This window comes from Nasonia vitripennis, chromosome 4, assembly GCF_009193385.2.
Source record: "Nasonia vitripennis strain AsymCx chromosome 4, Nvit_psr_1.1, whole genome shotgun sequence".
NCBI classification, from domain to species: Eukaryota; Metazoa; Arthropoda; class Insecta; order Hymenoptera; family Pteromalidae; genus Nasonia; species Nasonia vitripennis.
In genome coordinates, this window is record NC_045760.1 from 22414747 (window position 1) to 22434445 (window position 19699).

Below are 19699 nucleotides of genomic sequence, written 5' to 3' on the forward strand. Positions count from 1 at the left end.
CCCCTCCGTCACCGCTCGCAAGAGGCAGAAATCAAGCGACTTTCAAATCTCATTTCTAGAAAAAGCAGCGCGAAATTCCCTCGCCAAACTTATTACAGGAAGCTCAAGTTTGAAACAATCGCCGTAAGACAGCGTCGAGGGAGCGGCGATGGCGAGAAAAGCCCTCGAGAAATTCGGGAGTTCGTCAGTTGGCTTAATCGCTCAATTAGAATGAAATCGCCAAGGTGCCTCGATCCCGCGTGCGCAGAAGTTTCCTCTTTGCCTTTTCCTCCGGGAGGCGCAGCTGATGCGGCCGAAGAGAGCAGCCACTCGACCGATTTGGATTAACGAACGGCATTGTGAGCGAGGCGCGGACTCGAATTACGCGATTCGACGAGCCCTCTGTTACGGCCCGGGCTTTGTTTCGGCCTCCGCCGCTTCCTCTCTATTATTATTATTTTTTTTTTTGCAGCTTTCCCGCGGCGCTGTAAAGTCCGAACGCGCCTGAAATGTAAATTGAAAATTTCATTCGTGACGCACTCTATAGTCTCTCGGGTTACACGAGCGCGACTCTTTGATTCGAAACGACAAAGCTCGGGGATTGTGCGCCTTGCATAGATCAATCGCAGTGTTTATTTTAGCGATAGCGCGATAACCCGCCCGTCATGGGTTATACCGAGAGAAAATAAGAGGAGGCGATAATAGCTCGCTTTCTTTTCTCCAAGTCCTTCGAGAATCCAAAGTACGATTTTTTACTCCCGACGCGATGCACGCCGCCGGTTTCACAGCGCGAATAACTTTTAAAGCCGCGAAAGTTGAGTCGACGCTGAGAGGAATGACAACGTTTCCACGAGCGGCCACGACGTTCTAATTTAATTTTTAAAAAGCCGTCAAAAAACTTTGGGAGTCGGCGTTGTAAAAAATTCGGAGGTACGATATCGTTCGCGCTTATAGCTTAGCTGTAGGCCTCCCCCGTGTGGACAGATGTGGGTATCGAAGTAAAAGTCTCAAGAGAACGAGTACGAGTACGAGTTGAAAATTTATTGAATAATTTCGGGGGTAATTTGGAAGGGGGAGGAATGAGTGAGTTATCGGGGGAGGGCTGATATCGGGGAGCAGGTAGGTTGAATGAGCGCGGAATCGGACGACGAGGGTGGAGAAATTAAATTCGTCAACTCATATTGTTAGATTGTCAGATTATTCTTCTGGCGCGTCGAAAAGTAGAAAAGGCGGTCGCCTCTCCTGGCCTGCGACTCGACGAGCGCGGCAGCGAAGACGGCCGAGAGGATGATCCGCGTGGTGCGTGTGACTCGTGATTATAGTTGTCCGTTTGAAGTTGTCTCTTTTGGGCGGCTAGGCTGGCGTTGGGGCCTAATGCAGACCGAAATGGCCATGAGAGTGGACGGGGATGTAGTGGTCGTGGCCGGGGAGGACGGTCTTGGTGACGATGGGAGCGGTGTGGACGTGGGGAGCGAGGGGCTGGTGGTGGGGGATCAGGGGCTCGTGGTGGGCGATGATGGGAGCGTGGTGGGCGATCAGGGGCTCGTGGTGGACCAGCGGAGCCGAGTGGACAACGGCGGCGTGGACCGGGGCGTGGGCCACCGGTTGGGCGATCACGGCCACGTGGTTGCCGTGGCTGTGGCTCACCACGTTCGGGGCGTGGATGTGGCCGAGGCCGTGGTCGACGATGTGGCCGGTCAGACCGCCGGGAGCGGCGCAGGCCACGGCCAGCAGGGCGGCGAACAGAGCCTGCGGGTCACCAGGTCAAAGCGTCAGTTTTATTTTTTTTATTAAAAATATCAAACTGCTAGTCCGTCGCAGCGCAGCTGTGGTAGTCTTTGTCGCGCACTTTCAATTTTATGATCATTGCGCAAATTGATTGAGCAAAAAATACGATGCCGGATCTAACGAGCATAAATTAGCGTTACATCAATTCCACCATACGGATATTACAACGCGTTATTTCCCGCTCAGCCAGCGACAAGAAATATAATATCTGCACGAAAAAGCGTCGGATCAATTTGCACGTAACTCTCTCTCGCGGATACCGTTTCAATAGCCGAGATATTTAATAACCGGTATATATCGCCGCGATCTCACAATGCGTCTCCGCGGCACCTGCAAAGCGCGTAAGTCATACGTAATGCTCTCGCGGCTTTCGAAAAAGAAACACACACACGATGCTGCGGTCCGATTCCCACTGCTACTCGGAAGTTCTCCCCGACGCGCGGAGGCGGTGCTGGCGCGACTTTTGAAAGCAAAGGATACAGCAACGCGCTCGCTTGATTACGCGCCCCGTACACTGCGCATATACGGAGACGCGAAAAGAGCCCCAACTTCGCCGTCGCGAGATTTAGCTTTTTGTACTTGAACTTTGCAAGGCCTTCAAGTCCCTCCAGTTTTATTGGGGATCGAGAGCGAATTCGCCTCTTGTGCGCAGCGGAACTGAAACTATTTCGAGAGAATTTGCGGACTTCTCGACATTGCGTTACAAAAAATTTCAGCAGCTATCGGTTCGCGAAAAATATTAAACGAACGGATCACTGAAATCCAATTAAACTCGTGATCGCGCCGCGAAAGAATACGCAATATTCATACAAAAACGTCCCGTCGTCGATGCAAGCAGCGCACGCCGAATCGCGAGCGCGCGCGAGTGTTTGTAACGAACGAGCCTTCGAATTTCTCACGGTGATTTCGCAGCCGCGAAATTTGCGTAACCGCGACGCACTGTACCACAGGCTGCGCCCCGACGAATGGAAGAATGGCAACAAACTTACCAGCTTGAACATGGTGCTAACGGCAGGTTACGAGACAAGTCCACACGAGGTACACTAAACGAAAGCAGCGGAGGCTGTGTGTGATCAGCGCTGCTGGCGATGCCGTTTTATATGTGTTCGGCCCGGCGAATTTAAAAATCTAGCGGCGCGCGGTCACGTGACCTGGCGAGGCTGACGGAGAAAGAAGAATCGTTGAGTCAGCCGCTCTTTTCCAGGGGGTGGGAAAGCCGATCGGCCAATCGCCGGCCGACTTTTCCACCACCAGCCCGCGGCAGCTGACAATCGCGCGGGACTCGCTATACGCGGCAATTGTGCGCGCGCTATTTCGAAATCGAAATTCTCGCTATCTAGCGCGATCTCGCGGACACAAGCACCGCTTCTCCAGGATGATTTTGCGCAAGCTCTCTCTCTCTCTCTCTCTCTCTCTCTCTCTCTCTCTCTCTCTCTCTCGAGCGGCGTGTTATTATAATCGCGAATGCATTTTATTAAAAGTTGCGCGGCGGCTCTTTGTCTCTCCTCGCAAAGCCGAGAGTCGCTGCCGAAAGACATTTTTCATAAATTTTCTCTCTCGGAATTATCCTCTTGTTCGAAAATTCAATCTTGCAGTATTTTCCTTTCCTTTAATAAAATTTTCCACTTGTTCTAGATCGATGAAAAATTCGATAAAAAATTGCATAATTGAAAAAAATGAAAGTTGCTCAACGACAAAACCTATAAGGATAATGTTAAGCGGAATGCTGATTAATAAGTTACACGCTGTGCGGCTGCAATTATAATAGCCTGCATGCAATATCTCGATGATTGCAATGTTTTAAAACTGCGTGTGTATAGGTAAACCTTTCTTCTACGCATTACGAGGGTTATCGTCGGCTCAAAACACGCATGAGTAATTATTTTGCTTATTTATCGGAGCTCAGGCAGCTTGTAGCCTCATTTTTTGTCGGCGTTCCATCGATCTGAGCTGCAGCGAATAAATTCAATTCGATCAGTGCATATAAGAGGGGCTAATTATCCGGCGGCTTTCTCAATACGACGATTAGCCAACAATGGGTGATGACAAAATTTTAATTGCGTCGCCGTTCGTCATCCCACAACCATTCATTTGACTATTGTACAAAGTTGCGCTGCGTCCGTTACGGGCGTGATTTATTTGGTTTATTTTATTGGACCGATAAAACAAGACTTTGCATGTGCGCACTCATTAATCGATTCGCGTGCGCGTCTCGGAAAGAAAAGTCCGAGGATAAGCAGAGTGTGCTACTCGCATGTGCTTTTTTGAATTCGCGGCCATTTTTCCGCGAACCGGTCGTCCTCTACGTGAAATTAATGTCGGCAGAGTATAATATATTATCGTCGTTAAATAAATATTCATCGCAGAGGAAAAATCGGTTTTCCAATTTTCATAGCTCTCTCGGCGGAGGCGCGAAACAGAAAAGCATTCACGCAGAACGCGCAGAGAGCCGATATCTAATAATAGGTATAGTTCGATCTCCTTGTCGAGAGCGCGTTATACGGGATCGCCGCGTCTGAAACCAGTACTTTCGCAATCTTATTCCTACGTACAATGCTCGAGCGTCAATGCACACACGGGCTCGCGCGGGCGCGACGCAGAAAAAAGGCCCTTCCCGGCGTGCGGGAGTCGTGCGAGAGCTAGCCTGCGATTTACAAGCCGCGCGCGATCGCGAGAATCGAGGGGGATCGAGGGAATAATGCTACACGCGCGCTCGTCTGCAATTACATCTCCGCCCGCGCGCGGCTAGCTGTGCTATGTTTATTATTGTAATATACAGAGAGCGAGAGCTGCTACGAACTTGCGCTGCAGTAGGGAACAATCGAGCCAAGTCGTTCGAAGCCGTGGGTCCGATTACTTAGCTCATTACGACGCGAGTTAGGTACGTTGAATTACGGCCGCGGAGCTGAATCGATCGAGCGCCGCTGATAGGAGCGAGCGCATAATTGATGCTCTCGCTGCTCCTGGAGAACTGGAGCTGGAGTCGGCGAGAATATGCGACTCGAGTCTGCGGGGACGATGTGTGGATATATAATAGCAGTTTCGGCTTTGCTTCTGAGTCGCGCTGTCGAGTCGTTTTTTTTTTTGTTGCGGAAGTTGCCCAAGAATTTACGGGCGAGATTGTGATAGGCAGGTGTATCGTTAGCGCTGGAAATTGCGCTGCTGCTAATGCTGCGCAATGGATATTGCCATAGCTCCGCAGACGCGCGAACACTTTAATTAATTTGCCGTTTATGCGCTCGTTATTACTTACGCGCGCGGTTCTGTCTCGAGGAGTCATTGATTGATACGGTGCCGACGAATGGAAACCAATTCGGCCAAAAGCAAACACCTCTCGATGCAACGCGCAAATACCGTTACGCACACAGTTCTAGCCCGATTATTTCGAACGTGTATCGCCAAACGAACGATGCGTTGCGTAACTATATAATTACGTCCCGATTTCCGGAAGCAGATCGTCTTTTTACCTTCTCTCCTAGTCGGCGCCCGGCGATTATGAATTATAAGTCGGGAAATGTAATCCCCACGGCCGCGAGTGCCGGCTCGCCGAAGGGAAAAAATCCATCTCGATTCTAAAACGGCCTCATGTTACCCGCGCGCGCGCGTCACTGAAACTGCCGTTATCCGCGGGACCAGAGCTGCTTGCGGCGAAAAGCGCCGGGTATTAAGAATTCGCAGAGCCGGCGATCGTATCGGGTGCATTGCGCAAGCCGCCTCCGCGGCACGCTGCGGCTTGGGCTCTCGATTTTCGTCGTTGTTCCTACGCACAGGTCGTGCTATACAGCGTGGGGCTGCACTACATAATGCGATACACGTACGCGCATATCCAGGAACTATCGTCGGCGAGCCGCTGTTGGGAAATCGCGCGACGCAGCCGCAGCGCACGTATCGCGTGACCCGCGCACTGATTCAAGCCGGCCGATGCCAACTGGTGCCGTTCGCTCTCGCTCGCTCTCGCGATCTCACAATGGAGCATTTTTCTTCTTCGCAAGGAGCGCGCGAGACAACGCGTCGATTGTTATAGCGGCCGAGGCTTATGAATTACGCTGCGAGAGTTACGGCTAAAAACCTAATGACGGGGAAAATTGCAATTTTTTTCGCCGCGCGCGAGTTTCGTGATCCACTGGGACGCGTCGGTGATTATCGTTGGAGCCATTTTTTAGCGGCGGTTGAATAAGGCATCTCGTTACTCGGCTGCTGTGCGGGGAGAAATTGATTTTTCTCAGACCCGTTTCCATGCGCATCTACAGTGAATAGCGAGCTGTTCATTTCGAGCAAAAACACCCAAAATCAATCAAAGTTTTGAACATTTTTGAAAATTTTTTAAAGAGGGTGCCTTACAACTCAAAATGCGCAACTTACTATTCGCTGTATATGCATGAAAACGGGTCTTTAGCAGACACTTGTCAAAAGAAGTACAGTATTTAACAAAGGGTGGGGGGGGGGGGGAATTTTCACCCAAAAATACCCCTTTTCAGAGTGTGCGGTTATAGGTTACACATTTTCGTAGATCCGGTGTGCAATGCGCGAATTTGCAAAATGTACGTGTCTCGTCTTTATGAAACGGCCGGGAGAAAACGCGCGTGTCCACGTAACGTCGTACGATTACGAATACGACGCGCAGCAGCTAGCTGCGTATGGAAATAAATGTTTTTAATGGTATAAAAGCGAGGAGGAGAAAATTGCAGGGACCCACGGAGAAATAATGAAGTATTAGATTGCATACGCGCGACGTCGCGGTCTACGCTGTTGCACGGCTTTGAGGCAGGAAGAATTTAATTAGGGATGTGGCTTTCGCGCTATAAACGTGCGCGCCTCTCGTTGCCCCGTTATAAAAGCCAGTGCAAATGAACAAAGTGCGGAGCAAACGCCTGTTAAAAAAAGGCATGATAAATCTTTCCCGCGAACGAATCTTGGCGTCGGATCGGTCTCATTGAAAATTCATTCCTCTTCAGCATACGTCGCGAGGTCTTTTACGATACGATACTCGCCGCGCAGTCGAGCATAAATTTTGATTAGCTTCCGCGGAAGCACGAGCGAGCTCGCCAGTTTATCCGCACGCTTGCGCGTCGAGCGCGGGCTACGAAGACGCTTGTAGGGAGGATAAGAGAGCCGAGAGAGCGAAGACGAATGAATCATGAAATAGGACGACGCCAATTCTCCCCCGCGATTCTTCCCCATCGGGGCCATTTGTCGTCTCGCGCGCGCGCGTGAGGGGGCGGCTAAAAAGGGATGAGAGACCAGAAGTGAGCCGCCGTCGCGTATATAAGTATGGACATACGCAGGCGAGCACGGATTCGTCGATTTCGCGTAAAAACTGCGTCAAACCCGGCGACGCGGAGCCGGGAATCGTGTGTGCTTTATCTCGAGCGCCGATCAAGCTCACTTATGCTGCTCCGACATCGATCCAAGAGACTCGCTGCATGTATTATAATTTATCGTGTCCGCGAGGCGAGAAAGCTGGCGGGCCGTGGGTTTCGAGCCAAACAACTTACGAGATGAGGGGGCTGGAGGGAAGTTTGCAGAGGTGTTATCGTCGCCAAAACTACATAAACTGCGTTTGATGAATCTTTACGAATCGCGATTATATTTTCTGCTGTCAGAGACGCACACGACCGCAACGCCAGATTAAGATTCCGCCGAGACATACTACGATGCATAGCATGCGTTTGCATCGTAGACGTTAGCTCAGTGGTTAGAGCACAGGCCTCTCATCCCCGCACATGTGCATGAGTAGCTCCGCACAAATCCTGTTATATCTCGGAAATAACGGAATTATTAATTAAGAAAAGCACTATTTCTGGTAGCTATGAATCATATCTACCTCAGTTACTGAAGTCTCAAAGAAATTCAACCGTGATAGTAAGTAAATCAATCTGTGATCTGAAATCGAGCGTTGTCTCCCAGTCGACTGAAGGGCGGCCATATTGCCATGGCCCGACCGTTAGAACAAAGCATGTACAGAGAGTGAATTTACTGAGAAGTTCTAAAAAGACTATAACAATGGGCAAATCCAAAGCAGGGTCAACATCACCTCCAGATAAACTACCTCCGAAGCTATCCCGGTCAAACCGATCGACGTTCACAAATAAAGAAAAATTCACCTTTGATGAAATTCAAAAATCAGTGAAAAACGCAACCAAAAGTAAAATCCCACCGAAATTGACAACCGCCGAGACACCGATCATAAGGTAAAACAAAATCAAGATAAGCGCATTCAAAAAGCTGAAAAATGCATTGTATCACCCAAAATGAACATCCAAGATAACGCTAATGAGAACGAAATTCTTAGAAAAAACATCAAAAGCCCAGCACAAAATGAGAATAACTCGAACCTAAAAAAGACCATCTTCGCCGAAACGCTAACATATGGCGACACCAAGCCGTTAACATACAGCACGACAGCACCTATGCCTAACCAAGAGAAACGTGAACACACAGGAGTCACAATACATGGGAAAAAAGCAAACGACTTTACATCTAACCAAGAACGGGATGGCAACGCGAACAGCGAATTCGATGACAATCGAAGTGAATTCTCAACCACATCTGAGAAAATCACCAACAAGAAGAACAGGCTACCACCCATCACAACAGAAGACTTCAACACATATGACATTATCAAGATTATAAGCGAGAATAGTAAGCATATCAAATTCGCAGTAAAAAATGTCGGGGACAAAAAATGTAAAATATTTGTTGACTCATTAGATCATTACAAAGAAGTAAAAGTTATACTGACAGGTGCTAGCGTACCATTTTACTCGTTTACCCCTAAACAGGTTAAATTAAAATCAGTAATACTAAAAGGTTTATGTAGAAGCACAGATATAAAACAAATAAATGATGAACTAACCTCATTAAATATTGAGAATGTAAACATTGCAAACATTTCAATACTAAAAACAAAAAATAATATAAATAACATCTTTTTAGTACAACTAACACCTGACAGTATAACGAAAAATTTAACGCACGTTGACCACCTTCTGAACCAGATTGTAACCTGGGAACCGCTCAGGAGAAATACTGTTACTCAATGCAAAAAGTGTCAAAGAATAGGACACATAGCTTCGAACTGCCGCATCAATGTGAAGCGAACAACGTTGAGAAGGAAGAAATCCAATGCGTTAATTGTGGTTTGAAAGGTCATCCTGCTTCCTTCTTAGGTTGTCCATATATAATAAATCTAACAAAACAAAAAGATACTAATAAACATAAGAAGATAGAGAATAGTAACAAAAAACCCTATGCTGAAACGCTAAAAAAAGTCAATGCAACTGAACAAAATAACTGTAATGTAAATCTCTAAAAAAAATAACTTTTAAAAAAGTAAAAAGTTAGGCAAGTTTAATATATTTCGCAACAAAATTACAGATTGAAAAGTACTAAGATCAATCAAACAAAGTCAAGTTTATTATATTTAATCGTGATGAAGCAAGGAACAACTCTCAAGATAATTACTACGTAACTTGCCATGCCCGTTTAATTTTGTTTATTGGTGAACAACTAAAATTTCCTTTTATGTATTAGAACGTCATACAAACACCATAAGTACAATTAAACGGGCATGGTAAGTTACGTAGTAATTATCTTGAGAGTTGTTCCTTGCTTCATCACGATTAAATATAATAAACTTGACTTTGTTTGATTGATCTTAGTACTTTTCAATCTGTAATTTTGTTGCGAAATATATTAAACTTACCTAACTTTTTACTTTTTTAAAAGTTATTTTTTTTAGAGATTTCAATCCTTTTTAGTAAATTTTTTTGAGTATTTCATATTCGACGTCGTAGAAATAAAATATAAGCATATTTAGCACCTTTAGATCAAAGCTTTTTTGTAACATTTTTATCACTAACATGAGATCACTGATTGTTGATATACACCACCCTTGAATTATTTCTACGCCAAGACACCAAAACCCACGGCGCGAACTATCCAGACCTCGTTATCGGACACCCTGTACACCTAGACGCCGTCATCGTATGATTTATTTACCTAGACACCAAAAACCACGAAGCGCACGACCTAGACCTCGTCATCGGCCACCCTGTACACCTGGACACCGCGTTCAAGTGATTTTTACACCTAGACACCAAAAACCACGGAGCAAACTACCTAGACCTCGTCATCGGCCACCCTGTACACCTAGACACCGCCCTCGAATTATTTCAACACCAAAAGCCACGGAGCGCACGACCTAGACCTCGTCATCGGCCACCCTGTACACCTGGACACCGCGTTCAAATGATTTTTACACCTAGACACCAAAAACCACGGAGCGAACTACCTAGAACTCGTCATCGGCCACCCTGTACACCTAGACACCGCCCTCGAATTATTTCAACACCAAAAGCCACGGAGCGAACTACCTAGACCTCGTCATCGGCCACCCTGTACACCTAGGTACCGCCCTCGAATTATTTCAACACCTAGACACCAAAAACCACGGTGCGAACTACCTAGACCTCGCCATCGGCCGCCCTGTACACCTAGATGCCGTCCTCGTATGATTTATTTATCTAAACACCAAAAATCACGGAGCGCACCACCTAGACGTCGTCATCAGCTACCCTATTTATCTAGACACCTTCCTTGAAAGATTTTTACACCAAAACACCGAATACTACGGAGCACACATTTATAATTCAAGCAGAGGAGCAGACAATGTAGGCTCAATAGCTTGTGCGGCCAACTTCACAGTCTAACCACTCGGTCAAACTGCACGCAGCTAACTTAACGGTCTTACCACTTTTTGGGCTGAAGAAAAATTAAGCAAGTGATTTCAGCATTTTTGTTCACCTGCATACTTGTTTATTATGTTAAAGCTGGTTTATTGCTGATATTTTGGTTTAAAATCATAGTTTGGCATACTAGTATAAACATTTATCAAAATTAGCTGGTTACATGAATGATAAATAATTTATTTCCTTAATTGAAAATTCGAGAGACCAATATAGAAGTAAATAGTGTCACGGGCGCCGAGGCGTCGTCTGCTTCTCAAACTCGCCTTCGTGGCGCTCCCGCGCCACTTGATACTGAAATATTACTTGAAAAAATCAGAACTGATATAGCTGAATCTCAGAAACAATCTTTAGATACTCTAGTAAGTAAGATGAAAAATGATATCCTTGAATTTGTCATAAATCAAAACGAAGCTATCACTAATATGATATATATAAGTATGAATACATTGAAAATTGAAGCATTAGCCAATCACTGTGGCTTAATTTTTGGTAATAGTGAACATGGAAATGGCGCAGCAACTTAAAGAACTAAAAATTATGTCAATAAATGTAAATTCTATATTAGCTAACTACAGAAGATATAATCTTCAGCAATTTATACAGGAACATCAACCAGATATACTAGGAGTGAACGAAACCAAAATAAACAAAAAACACAAAATATTTTTTGAAAATTATACAATTTTAAGAAATGATAGACTCAATAATAAAGGTGGGGGGTAGCACTAATAATAAAAAATCATATACCATTTGAAACTGTAAAAATTCATAATCTAAATACAATAGAATCATGTATTATCAAAATTCAACTAAGTAACTCTGAAAATCTTTTGGTATTAAGCATATATGCATCTAGCTCAAACAAAAATAATATTGCAAATGACTTAAATCTTATTGGTAAAAAGCTGAAACTTAATGAAAAAAAAACAACTATTTTATAATCTTAGGAGATTTTAATGCAAGATATACTTATTGGAACGATGAAAAAAATAATTATAGAGGTACTCAACTGTATAACTGGCTGATGAACCAAGGTATAGATTACAAATGTAATATTATGAAATCAATGGAAGCTACCTTTCCACAATCAAACTTGTTTATAGACTTAGCAATTGTTGATATTAGACTAAAATTCTCAGATGCAAATCTATCAACTCGTTATTCTGATAGTGATCACAAAGCTATAGAAACGACTCTATTATTAGAAAGAAGTATTGAGCCCAAAATACATACTGAAAAAGAAATCTTACTTTACAAAAAAACCAACTGGGAGAAATTTAATAATAACTTAGAAAAAAATTATAACAATATAATACCAGATGATACAAATTTGAAAATTGAAGAGATAGATTTGCATATAGAGATTTTACAAAAAGCTATACTTGATAGTATCAAGGAATCGACCCCAAAACTAAAATTTAGTAATAAGCTAGAGAAAATAGCTAACCAAAAAATCCTTAACTTATATCAAACTAAGCATAAACTTCAAACACATATACACAGATTAATGAAAAAACATGACCATGAGTCACAAAATATACTGATAAAACTTAAGGCTCAAATGAAAAAAACCAAAGATAATATTAAATTAGAATTTTCTAAAAGTACAAATAATTTATGGACAGGAGAAATTAAAAAAGTTAATTATAAAGAGACAGAGAATTTTCATCCTAGACTAAATAAGTTATTTAGGAAAAAAAATAATTTTGAAGTAGACCACATAATTGTCAAAGAACAAGATAAGAATATACTAGAATCGCTAAATATAAAAACAAAAGACTATGTCAACCCAAACAACATAAATGAGCATATAATACACGATGAAAAAATATTACCAGACATTCTGGGAAAACATTTAGAAAAAATTAATTCAGAAAACCCAAATAACGATTCTGCTCTTAAGAATCTAGTTGATAAAGAAATAAATAATAAAAAAGAACTATTAAAAAATTACATTCCTATATTGATCTTTGACAAAGATAATAAAGCCTCGAAGCCTAAGATTAGTGAATTAGAAGATACTCACTTCACTAATGTTACTGAAGTGAGAAAATTAATAAAATATATGAGCAATAAAACTTCCACAGGATGGGATAATATTCCAAATATAATAATTAAACACTTAAACAATAAGTGTATAAAACATTACACAATTATTTTCAATAATTGCATTAGTCTAGGATACTATCCCAAACCTTGGAAAACTGCAAAAATTATAGCTTTAAAGAAAAAAAAATGAAAATCCAAATGAGCTGGATAACTTTCGACCAATAAGCCTACATTTTTGAAAAACTGCATAAACTATTTCTCGAGCGCGTTGCGAGCTTAATTGCAAATCGCGAGCGTTAGGAATGACTACTTTAACTTTAACTTTACTTTTATGAATTTCTCACTGCAAATGTATTGATATGTATGCGCGGAAAGTAAAAGATGGTAAGTAAAAGTCCATAATGCATGGAAAGATCCTTTTAGCGCTATTCAAGTTTCCACCCGTTTTGCACGTCTCGACAATTTCCACCTGCTCCTCTTTTACATCTTCTTATATACAATCTTTAGAGCTTGCATTACTGGCGAATCGCTAGGGTTTACCTTTTAAAGTATCCCTGAACGTATGGACAATGTAAGCCGCGCAGTAAATGGCGTAATTCCATTAGCCGTATATAGGAACGGGCGAAAAAAGACGTATAACAACGCGCGACGATGCACACATTTCTATGCGGCATGAACGTACGTACCTGTCCAGCGATACGGCGACCAAGCTGTAGACCGAGGCAGCCACGGAGACACCTTGGATGTACGGCACAATCTTGCACATGAACCAGCCCAAAACCCAAGCTGAAACACAAAGCGAATGGCCTTTTAACGACGGTTGTGCTCATATACGCCTGGACGTCGTTATCATTATAGCTGTATACGTGTATATAGTACGCAGACATGCGGCTGGCTTTGCCTCGCAGAGTTGCGCTGATTAACTATAACTACGGAAGCTGCGCGCACGTGAAACAGAGAATGAATCTCCTTAATTTTATACACGCTGCTGGGATCGCAGGTTTAGCTGTAGGTTCGAAAAGCTAGCGCGCAATTAGTTTTCAAACTCGCGCACAGCTCGTAAATCTGCTAAAGGGATACGGGCATTGACGTTTCTTGTGCGCGCGCGCGGGCGGGAGATTTGCTTATATGTAGTGCAGGCGATTGCAGTTCATATAAAGCGGTTAAATTTCGACGTTTTAAATATAGCCAGCATTGCGAATAAAGTCGCTGACTCGTGTGTATTTTTCGACGACTGAATTTTTCCTCCATAATATATCGATTGATGATCGTTGTGCAGAATGGAGCCATCCACTTCATTTCGCAGTAGAGTTGCGATCGCGCACGTGGACCAATCAGGCCCGAGGCTTTTTCAGCTTGACAGTCAATTTCAATTGGGGAATAAGATTCCAGCATAATACTAGGCTACATACCGCAGGGGAGACTTCATCACGCGGCAGAGTAAATCTCTGTGCGAGCCTGCAAAATGCGAATAGTCGGGCTGAGCCGGAGCGATAAATGCTGATGGAAGAAGTTTGCCGAGAAAGATGTCGATGCGAGCGCCAAAAGCGTGAATTATGATATAACACGACGATATACTGCACGGTTGCATTGACTGGAGACTGCGAAATCTTTTACTTCGCCGCTTACGCGACCGTATAAACGTGTCTGTTTAGAAGAAAATCGCTTGTATACTTTTTATTCAAGCGCTGGGAAAAATCTACACTTTAATATAGCACCGTGATTTTTAATTATTCCACGAAATCAAAGGGACGTTCCGGCTGATGTACGTGACTACGTATATAGCAGGTACACAGCAGAAATTAGAACACCGAGGCTATAGGCTGTCGGAAAGGAAGTATGTATATCGTGTGTATACTATATTGGATTCTTCCACGAGGAGCAGACACTACAAAGGAGAAAAACGGAAGCCGCTATACGGTCAAGTACGGGCCGTCGATAAGGAAATAGTTAAGCAAAGCTCCGATCGCTCATACTCGTCGAGGTATTTGCAAGAGCTGATGGCCTTAACGCCCCCCCCCCCTCTCTGTCCCTCCGTAAACCAATATAGGAGAATTCCTTAAATCACGAGGGGGAAGATTCCGATTTAATTGGATGGGTGTGTGGCGGGGCGCGCGGAAATATGTGCCGGCAGTCTTGAGCGCGTATATATTATAGACGTATACTTCGTCTATGTATAACCTTCGCGCGAGACGACCCACCCCTTTTTCGTCTCTCACGATTATGATCTCTGTATGCGCGCGTTTATTCAGCACTCGTTGACTCTCGGGCTTCTCGCGTAAGCTTCTTCCTCTTGTTCTCGCGTGTGTTTCCTTTTCTCTCAGGGAGCTTTTTATTTTCAGCTGCCATGCGTCCTTGCAATTTTAGTGTATGTTTCGTTTTTACGACTGGCGTACTTTAATTCCCTTGCCATGGCGGCTTATATAGCAACGGATGCTTTATTCCGTGCCTTGATTCTCTCGAGTCAATATAAGAGTCCGAAAAATTTATTATCGCTTCAACTAGCCTCTCATTTTGTGTTGGCCCACATTTTTTTAAGCAACCGTTGCCACCATATAGCGTTGAGGAAATTTCGCCGTAAACGAAATTCCTTATTCACCGAAACTGCGGGATGGACTCCTGCACCCTCTGCGCAGATTTGCCGAGTGTTCAAACGAGTTTGAGATTAATTAAACTGGTTCTTGTAACGCATAGCATAGAATTACGTTTACGCAATTCGCGCGTATCTGGAGCAAACATACTTTTTTGGCATTACATGCGCTGAGTGTCAAGGACTTTTGTTGATCATTTTACGGCTATATACGAGCTTATTCCGGGTGTGTCAGCGTAACTGTGCGCCCCGATCGCTCATTTCGCTTTCCTATATAATAACTGTAAATGGCGTAGTCCGGTATGTAATCGCCGATAAAAATAGCCCAAACCAGTACAGCTCTCAGCAACGATGGTAAAAAATATTGCGTAAAGCCCTCGTCGGCGGCAGCTCCGTTTTCCTTAGGGCTCGCGGTCGTGATACAGATTACAGCCTTACAGAGCCGAGGCCGTCGTAGAGGCGTCCGTCACTTCACATTTTTTTCGAGAGGGCTCGACGGCGCAGCCTCGCGACCCGTTGCAGGCGGAATTCGGCGAGGGCTTTTTAAATAATAGGGGACATCTGCGAGTCGCTCGGCTGGCGAATAAAAGCCCGGACGAAGATAAACGCCCGGCGCCTGGTATTACGACGGCGAAAAAGTATCGCCGACGCGTTTATTCGCGCATGACTATCTTCGTCTGTGTGCGTGTGTGTGTGCGGGGTTGTTGAAAGCCTTTTAAATTTTGAGCGGGCGTTATGCGGAGCGCGTTTTTCTCTCTTTGTAAATAAGCCCGGACAGCTGAGAGAGTTATGGGGGGAGCGCGTGTATACTGTATAGGTACGGCGCAGCCGCTCGTTCGCCGGCGGATTTTATCGCTGTTCAGAGACTAAACACATTTCAGCGCTTCTATGTCAACTGCAGTGTAAGCCTGCGGCTATTTCGGAAAAGCGGTATGCGAGAAAATGCTCTTACGAATCGATGGAATAGTAATAGTGGTGTTTCCTGGAGGAAGGTCGAGCTCGAAGTTGAGTGACGAGTTTCATCACGGGCCTCATAATTGACTTATGTGCGGTCCATAACTGCGCGCAGAGAGCAGAGCGCGAGAAGGAGCTGCCTGGATTTTCAGATGAAACGTGAGAAGGTAAATTACGTCTATTCGATGCAGGTGCGGATTTCTACGCTATAATATTGCTTTGCGAGGAATACCCGAGAGCTATCGAGCGTCGATCGGCGAAAAATGCACCATAAGCGCGCGATGGCCATTAAACGAGCACGTTCGCGCATGATTCGCGTGTAAGTATGTGTGCAAGCGCATACACGCGCGTAATGGTCGAGTCAGCCGGCGCAGAGCCGCTTTGCATTTAACTTTCACCGTTGCAGGCGGCGGCTCTGGGTAAGTTATCCCATACGGCTGTTCTATCCTCTAAATATAAATGTACCTGCGTGCAACGGCGCTCGCTCGGGCAACCCGATATTGTCGGGCGACGTAATAACGCCACTGATAAAGAACGCGAAATCGAAAGGGTATTATATGGGCGTTGTATCTACAGCTCTGAGCGCGGCTTGCACTTGCGCGCGCCGAATAATATAAAGATTATGTAAGGGAACGGATCGGCCGAGCGCTGATCGTTGACCTTTTAGTAATTGAATTTTACCTCTCTCGCGCGGAGTTGCGGTCCGATGCGGGATTTATAGATTCTGCTAATAGGCCGCGCAGAAAAGTCTGCGCCGTGTAATTATACGTCAGCGGTGAGAATGAGACGCGATGCATATGGGAGGCGTGCAATTATTATTGCGTTAATTTCGATATCATGTGCACCGACGCTCTTGTTATAGTGAGACTCGTAAACTTATGCCGAACGCGTTATTCCTGCATTTGCGCGTTCATTTGTACAGAAACTCGCGATTGCGCATTAAGTTAGAAAAGGTTGCGGCGCTCGCGATTGCAATTTGTTTTAATTATGTAAATTCAACGCAAAAGTCCTCTTATCTATACCTGCGTGCTTTTTCACGCCACTTTATATATTTAAAAAAGGCAACTTTTTTGTTCGACATATTCGATCTCTGCATGGAGAAAAAATTCATGTGGGAAAAACTAGCAGCACGTGTTTTATGTAGCTCCATCGCACATTTACAATAATGCAATGCGATACACGTTATAATTACGTTCTCCTAAAGATTTCTGCCTTGATCGACTGCTATATTACGATTTTAATCGCATCGGTTACAGGCTATTCGTCATGTTCATTTCTTATAGTGAATAGCGCATGAAGCTGTACCTACGTAAACTGTTTTTAACTTGCGCGTATACACACGCGCGACTGTAGTTTATCATTCTTCACAACGACGACGTACAAGGGAAAATTCTCATCTTCCATTCGTCATCATTTTTCAACCCATTATTTTCCTAACGAAAATTTATCGTCATACTTTATGATTCATTTTGGTTGGATTATATACATTGACAAGACAGTATAGATATGACGTTTAAAAATTAGCGCATGTGGCGAAGGTTAATGATCAAACGTATATCTTATTATAACGAGTCCAACTTTACTAAAGGAGATCAAGTATAGACGAAAAGTGCAGCTGTATCAGCGTGCAGTACAGTAGCACAGCATCCCAATCGCACAAAGTCGAGCCTAACTGAAGGCGCACTTGGCCAGAGAAATCAATTCGACGCCGAAAACGCGAGCGATCGCAATCGCAGCGATCTTTGAGCTCTCGCCGAGAAGAAATTTATACGAGCGCCTGATTTACGCCCCCCCCCCCTGCAGCCTGTATGTCGTTAATCCCAATGCACAAAAGCCAATCGCTTAGGGCGCACGAACGACCCCTGATATAGTCGTACACAACGCTAAAATTAGAGCCGCGACCTCGCGAGCGGGAATAAGACGAGGGCTAAAAAAAGGCGATTTCACGACTCCGCCGGCGTTAAATACACAATACACATGCGCGCGAAGAATCAGCATTGTGCGCTGGCTGCACAGGCACAGGCAGTGGACGCTTCGAGCAAACGGGTCGGTTATATAATTATGCAGTTGCAGAGCGAGTCAGTGATGTCGCCGATAGTTTATATTATAGAGGGCACCGCTTTTTTCCGCGATCGAAATCCGATTGATATGGAGAGACGCTGTTCGCCTGGAAATTATTTTATGGCCAGCCAGCCGTTCAGTATACGTCCGTCGCATGCCGAGTGAAAGAGTGGAATCAAGGATACGCACCTATACTGTAATGCTACTCATCGGAATTATTTTTCCACTCGAAAAAAGCGCCGCGTTCGCGAAGAATATTCAAAACAGCTTTTCACAACGTCCGATTGAACGCGGAGCGCTCCATAATCCACATGCAGATCGTCGCGGCGGCTCTTTCCCGCATCGCGCATGAGAGAAGGCATTTACTCGGCTCTCTCTCGAGCTCGCGCGCCAGGATTTATGGGCCTCCTTTTTTCGAGCCTCGCTCGTCCTGCTACCCCGCGTCGACCTGCTGCGCTCGAGAGCTGTAGGCTCTCCTGACGCGATGACGAAACTAGTAGGCGCGCGTGCGTTATTGTGTTCGATCCCGTGCATAGTCGGCGAGATGCGATGTTACGGCGCTAAGAATTAGCCGCGTAACTGCGCCGTACCATTTTCAGCTCGATTTTATCGCTGACGGGCTTTCGCGCTGTCAATTTATTTTTAATTTATCCTGCTGCGACGTCCTCTTCGACTTTGTTTTTCCAGCGGATCCTTTGCCGCGCGGATAATTGCCTTCCTTTTTGTGCTAATTGCATGCATCTCTCGGATTTTTCATTTTACAACTGTGCGCGCGCTTTCCATTTTCTGCCTCACATTCAGGAAGTTGCGTAAACGGAGCATATATAATTTTGAATAACATATCCTTCCGTTAAACTATATACATACGCGCGTTGTCCGCTTGCAAGTACTTTACATAATGCGATTTTGCGTAAGCTGCGCTGAATGCACTGAAAAACCCCCGTCTTAATCATCGCGCCGGCTCGAGCGATACACGTACAGCGCTCGCTCTCGCTCTCGGCTAAACGAGCTGTACTCGCGGCGGCGAGGCTGAATCACCATAGCTAATCGGGACGATTAATCGAATCGCGGGAAAATTCAAATTCGCGAACCCGAATCTGGAGCACGTGGCTTGTTTGGCCCGTCGACCGAGCTCCGAAATTGACAAAAATCCTTTGATGCTCGTCGACGAGCGCGTCTTCCTCTCTTTCGCTATCGCTCCGCTGCATACACACAGTGCGCGACGAGAGAGGCTGTTTGACTTTGGAACTCGGCTCATCGCGGAAAGTGTCTCTCGTCCCTGATACACAGACACGTGCAATAGAGCCGCGTACAGTCGCAGCGCCGTCGTCCTCGGCGCTTCAAAAGGGTGCATTCTCTCCGCCACCCCTTTCACTTCCTTTCTCTACTTTTTCACCCGCTTAGACCGTAATCACGCCCGAGGGATCGATGCCTCTTTTCTCGACCCTATACGAGCGCCCCTTTCATTGAGAAAAACTAAATGTATGCAAAATTGCGGCCCCGGAGTGTGCAGCGGCTATAAATAAAA

General features: G+C 45.0%; 2 protein-coding genes and 1 long non-coding RNA gene across 3 annotated transcripts in view; 1 reads left to right on the top strand and 2 right to left on the bottom strand.

Moving 5' to 3' along the window:
* LOC116738579 overlaps nucleotides 1-19699 on the top strand; it is a 189409-nt gene that overhangs the window by 21489 nt on the left and 148221 nt on the right. The gene's annotated exons all lie outside the window — the stretch shown is intronic.
* Nucleotides 1-19699, bottom strand: part of LOC100115347 (neuropeptide SIFamide receptor) — a 71414-nt gene that overhangs the window by 6811 nt on the left and 44904 nt on the right. The window contains exon 2 of the mRNA XM_001600048.5: nucleotides 13253-13352. Within this exon, the coding sequence (XP_001600098.3) occupies nucleotides 13253-13352 (100 nt within the window). The remainder of the gene's footprint in view (nucleotides 1-13252; nucleotides 13353-19699) is intronic.
* Nucleotides 1000-2862, bottom strand: LOC100114648 (histidine-rich glycoprotein-like). Its single transcript, XM_001600715.4, has 2 exons — nucleotides 2757-2862; nucleotides 1000-1728 (listed from the first exon to the last, which is right to left on the bottom strand). The coding sequence occupies exons 1-2, from the start codon at nucleotides 2766-2768 to the stop codon at nucleotides 1351-1353; spliced, it is 390 nt and encodes a 129-aa protein (XP_001600765.1). The 5' UTR covers nucleotides 2769-2862; the 3' UTR covers nucleotides 1000-1350.